General features: G+C 45.8%; 1 protein-coding gene across 1 annotated transcript; it reads left to right on the top strand.

Moving 5' to 3' along the window:
* The first annotated feature begins 1,235 nt into the window (after nt 1–1,235).
* On the top strand, nt 1,236–4,028 carry LOC124064785 (tripartite motif-containing protein 16-like). Its single transcript, XM_046399560.1, has 2 exons — nt 1,236–3,279; nt 3,314–4,028. Exon 1 carries the CDS (start codon nt 1,515–1,517, stop codon nt 3,195–3,197), a length of 1,683 nt encoding a protein of 560 aa, XP_046255516.1. The 5' UTR covers nt 1,236–1,514; the 3' UTR covers nt 3,198–3,279; nt 3,314–4,028.
* Nucleotides 4,029–5,675: the final 1,647 nt, after the last annotated feature.

Genomic DNA, 5,675 nt, shown 5'->3' with positions numbered 1-5,675 from the left:
AACTGCTGTCATGCGTCCAACACATTCAAATTAAAAGACAAAACACACACACACACACACACACACACACACACACACACACACATTCACACACACACACGCACACATACACACACACACACACACACACACACACACATTCACACACACACACACACACACACACACACATTCACACACACACACACGCACACACACACACACACACACACACATTCACACACACACACACGCACACACACACACACACACACACACACAGATGGACTTCCTGCCCTCTGATATTTGATTAACTGTCACTCCAGGAGCCAATTGGCTCTCAGCCCTGACGTGCCCCTCACTACACAGTTACCCCTCCCCCTCCTCCTCCTCCTCCTCTCTGGCACACATTAAATGGAGTCCACTTGCAAATATAAACATTAACTGCAAGCAGGTTTTAAGTATGTGGTGTGTTCACACCACTGACTGTATATAAAAGTGGCCACAGGAGAACTCCCCAAAACTTCTGGATGCCCCCTGGTGGCTGGCGGCAGTACAGCTCATAAGCTCCTCCCCCTCCATGTTAGCAGATAAGATAAGATAAGAATTTTATTGATCCCGCAGGAAATTGTTGTGCCAGGGTTACAGTACAAAGAGGCAAACGAAAGTGTCAAGTAATCACACAAAATATAAATTAACAGAGTAATATAAAAATAACAGAGTATATACATGATATAGATAACGGCAGATAAGGTGCAGATACAATCTTAAAGTGTTAATTTTAGTGCAGGATAAATTATTATTGTCCTTTGTGGGTAAAAGGGATAAGTTGAACAGTTTGATAACCACAGAGAGGAAGGACTTCCTGTGGCGTTCTGTGGAGCACCTCGGTGGTCTCAGTCTACGACTGAAGGTGCTGCAGTAGGATTCCAGTGTGGCCTGCAGCGGGTGGGACTTGTTGTTGAGGATGTTATGTTGTTTTTTACTCCCAAAACATGTGAAGAGTTCATAATGTGATGTTTTGTAATGAACTACCAATTAGTTGATTGGAACCAAGAAAGCAAAGGAGTTCCGGAAGAAGTCAGTGAACGCATCATACACTTTCATATCACTGAATGAAATGTTCCCTGTCAGAGTTTTATTCTGTGATGTGTTCAGGTTGATGTTACTGCTGCAGGATGAAAATAAACAGAATCTGAGGAAAAGTCTGGAGAAAAGTCAGCAAAGCCTGAGGAGCTGAGACGTATTTTACATCTAAAAAGTGAAACGTTTCCAAATGTTCAGCAGCTTTTAACTGAGGCTTCAGTGTGAAGGAGGAGACAAAGTTCAGATCCACAGAGCTGCTCCTCTTCCTGGATTGAGTCAAAGCTCCATAAGCCCTCCCTCTTCTCTCTGATGTCAAACACTGCAGCTCCACTCTGTCCTCATGTTTCCTTGTTCCCTCCCCTTCTCATCTGCTGTGTAGCTCACAGATCAAACTGCTTTCACTTTTGAGGAAAGTGAAAGTCAGACAGTCGTTGTCACTGAGAGGCGAAATGGCGCAGAAAGGAGCTCAGCTGGACCGGGAAACCTTCTCTTGTTCCATCTGTCTGGATCTACTGAAGGATCCGGTGACGATTCCCTGTGGACACAGCTACTGTATGAACTGTATTAACAGCTTCTGGGATGAAGACGATGAGAAGACAATCCACAGCTGCCCTCAGTGTAGGCAGACCTTCATACCGAGGCCTGTCCTGGTGAAGAGCACCATGTTAGCAGATTTAGTGGAGCAGCTGAAGAAGACTGGACTCCAAGCTGCTCCTGCTGATCACTGCTATGCTGGACCTGAAGATGTGGCCTGTGATGTCTGCACTGGGAGAAAACTGAAAGCCCTCAAGTCCTGTCTGGTCTGTCTGGTCTCTTACTGTGACAAACACCTCCAGCCTCACTATGATGTGGCTCAGTTTAAGAAACACAAGCTGGTGGAGCCCACTGAGAAGCTCCAGGAGAACATCTGCTCTCGTCATGATGAGGTGATGAAGATGTTCTGCCGTACTGATCAGCAGTGTATCTGTTATCTCTGCTCTGTGGATGAACATAAAGGCCACGACACAGTGTCAGCTGCAGCAGAAAGGACTGAGAGGCAGAGAGAAGTCGAGGTGAGTCTACAAAACATCCAGCAGAGAATCCAGGACAGACAGAAAGACCTGAAGGTGCTTCAACAGGAGGTGGAGGCCATCAGTCGCTCTGCTGATAAAGCAGTGGAGGACAGTGAGAAGATCTTCACTCAGCTGATCCGTCTCATGGAGAAAAGAAGCTCTGATGTGAAGCAGCAGCTCAGATCCCAGCAGCAAACTGAAGTGAGTCGAGTCTTGGAGCTTCAGGAGAAGCTGGAGCAGGAGATCACTGAGCTGAAGAGGAAAGACGCTGAGCTGAAGAAGCTCTCACACACAGAGGATCACACCCAGTTTCTACACAACTACCCCTCACTGTCAGCACTCAGTGAGTCCACACACTCATCCAGCATCAACATCCGTCCTCTGAGACACTTTGAGGATGTGACGGCTGTTGTGTCAGAGCTCAGAGACAAACTACAGGACGTCCTGAGGGACACATGGACAAACATCTCAGAGGCTGAAGTGGATGTTTTACTGTCAGGACCAGAGCACAAGACCAGAGCTGACTTCTTAAAGTATTCACATGAGATCACACTGGATCCAAACACAGCACACACACTGCTGTTATTATCTGAGGGGAACAGAAAAGTCACAGGAATGAAACAACGTCAGTCTTATCCTGATCACCCAGACAGATTCACTGGCTGGCCTCAGGTCCTGAGCAGAGAGAGTCTGACTGGACGTTGTTACTGGGAGGTGGAGTGGACAGGGAGGAGAGTTTGTGTAGCAGTCGCATACAAGAACATCAGCAGAGCAGGGAGGTTGACTGAATGTGTATTTGGATTCAATGACAAATCCTGGTCGTTATGTTGTGACACAAACAGTTATGTGTTTTGTTACAACAATATCAAAACTCGTGTCTCAGGTCCTCAGTCCTCCAGAGTAGGAGTGTACCTGGATCACAGTGCAGGTATTCTGTCCTTCTACAGCATCTCTGAAACCATGACTCTCCTCCACAGAGTCCAGACCACATTCACTCAGCCTCTCCATGCTGGACTTTGGATTTTGGATGTTGGAGCCACTGCTGAGTTGATTAAACTGGAACAGACAGAAGTCATTTGAGGTTCAGTGGGTTCAGTTCTGTGTTTTAACTCTTCAGCTTCTTTTGTCTTCATGTTTGTTGCTGAGAGCTGATTGTTGTGGCGTCTCTTCACTGCACTGAGATCAGCTGTCAGTCGGTACTTTGACGTCTTCTCACTTGTTGTTCTGTAAATGTCTGACCTTGTTTAGCTGCTTCTCCTTCCTGTGTCTGTTTGGCCATGGAGGCTCTCACTGCTCACGCTGACTTTAGTTCAGCTGAACTGATGAAGAAGCAAACGTCTCGGAGCTCTAAATGTGTGTTTCATCCCATAATTATGACTTAAAGTGGGAATATTTGAATTATTTCTTAATGTTTATCTTTTAATGAGAGAAACGGGCTTCCATACTGTTCTCACCACCTTTTGAATAAATCTTTATTTACATTTACATTCATGTGATTGACAGACCAAATCATGTTGTTGTTGTTGTTCTGACAGTGTGATTATCCTGATGATAATCAATAAGGAGCTCATTGATTATGTCCTTGTGCACAGCTGAGATTCTGCTCAAACAAACTGACTGTGTGGATGAAGTGAATCTGTACATGAAATCACTGAACAAGAGCCATTTAACAGACTTTACTGATGGGCCGTGTGAACAAACTGAAGGTTTCCATCATGAATAAACACACATGAACAAAGTCTTGTCTTCTTGTCTTCCTCCTGAAACACCACAGCCTTCATGTTGAGAGAAGAAGAGCTTCTGTCGGTCCGTCTGTCCTTTCAGCAGCTTCGTCACAGAGAAACGAGCAGAGTTTTCTATCACTTGTTGCTTCTGTCAAGCAGCACTTTGATTTGGTCGATAAAGAGGATTCAGCACACAGACTTCAACCGCTGGAGAAACAGCAGGAAGTTGTTTGCTGTGCAACTCTAGACTTCTAAGTTTATCTCCCATATTTCACTTCAAAATTCCTCTGTTACTTCTCCAAACCGCAGTGGGCTGACGGTAACATTTCATTATTTATGACAGGTTATGATGCCAATTGTTACTTTGGTGCACATGTGCAAAGTAGCAGGAGAGTTTGGTGCTGAATAAGGGAAAAGATGTCTGAAAACTTGTGTAATGTGGAAGAAGATGTTCGAATGGACCCATCTGAGGTGGAACCTTTATTGAATTAGGTTCACTCTGATATTTTAGTCTAGAAATCCTGAGACACGCCTCCTGTCAGCACCTCATGGGCTCATGAAGAACAGGGGATCAGTTTAATGGAGCATCAGTCAAAAGGCAAACCCAGCAGGCTGCGGGGCCTCGGAAGTTGACATGTTGTAAAGCAGCCAACGACAGCCTGATACCAAAGATCTCCAACAGACTCAGAGCAAACACGGCACACAGGCTGAGGGTCAGTCGCCATCGACCCGTCTCGTTTCCACACAGCAGACCTGCCCAGAGCCTATTTCTGTCCTCCAAACTGTCTGTGTTCTTCTAGGAAGCTGGCAGCTCGACAGGCGCTGCTGAAACTTTGCCCTGCTGACTGTTTGGACTCTGAATATAGAAGCTGATCACATTTACAACCTGTGCTGGAAAGTCCATCATCTTGTTTGTTCAGTCTTTATGTGGCTGCACATCCCTGAGTCGCCGCTCACCGATTCAGTCAGGTCATGCTCATTCGTGGCTTTTTTGGTATGCGAAAATACCCGAGCCAATCAGACGTGGACACGGATTAAGATAATGGACGCCATCATCTTGGGACAGGCAGAAATAATTCAATTTGGTTGTTATTACAAAAGTTAATTGCTCTGAGCAACCATTACGACGGCCTCTGGGTCGACTAATAATGACAATAGCAGGATAGTTACATCACTTATTTCTGATTGGTGAGGACAGAACACCTCTGTGACCCAATCAGAAAGCAGCGAACATGAACACAATGTCAGGCTAACAAAGTGAAGTGAAAAACAGCTTTTTGGGTCAATAAAAGTCACCATCAAACTCTCACAGTTATGACAAATGAAAATGATGACATAATGAAAATAACACGTTGCTCTGTCATCTCCAGCTGCAGTTTGACTGACAGCCTTACAGCCGCCATGTTGTCAGTTCTGTCCAGCATCATCCAGACGACGAGGACAAACAACACACTAATGACGCCTCTGAACTTGAAACTGTAAAGCGTGTTGTGCTCATGAAGAAGAAGAGCAGGAATATCAGGCTGTCGTGTTTTACCTCCTGTTGCATATGCTGCAGCAGACACGTTCACTATGTGTGGTATGACAGTGACTCCATGACCTTCTGCCAACACACTCACACACACACACACACACACACGCTCACACACACACACACAGACATGCACTCACACACACACTCACACACACACACACACACACGCACACGCACACACACACACACACACACTGACACACACACACACAGACATGCACTCACACACACACGCACTCACACACACACGCACTCACACACACACGCACACACACACACACACACACACTCACACACACA

This window comes from Scatophagus argus, chromosome 9 (genome assembly GCF_020382885.2).
Source record: "Scatophagus argus isolate fScaArg1 chromosome 9, fScaArg1.pri, whole genome shotgun sequence".
In the NCBI taxonomy this organism is placed as follows: domain Eukaryota; kingdom Metazoa; phylum Chordata; class Actinopteri; family Scatophagidae; genus Scatophagus; species Scatophagus argus.
The sequence above is the reverse complement of the archived record's forward strand: the minus strand, read 5'-3'. Positions and strand labels throughout refer to the sequence as shown.

Coding starts and splice junctions, on each gene's coding strand:
- LOC124064785 (XM_046399560.1), top strand. CDS start 1,515: ATGGCGCAGAAAGGAGCTCAGCTGGACCGGGAAACCTTCTCTTGTTCC.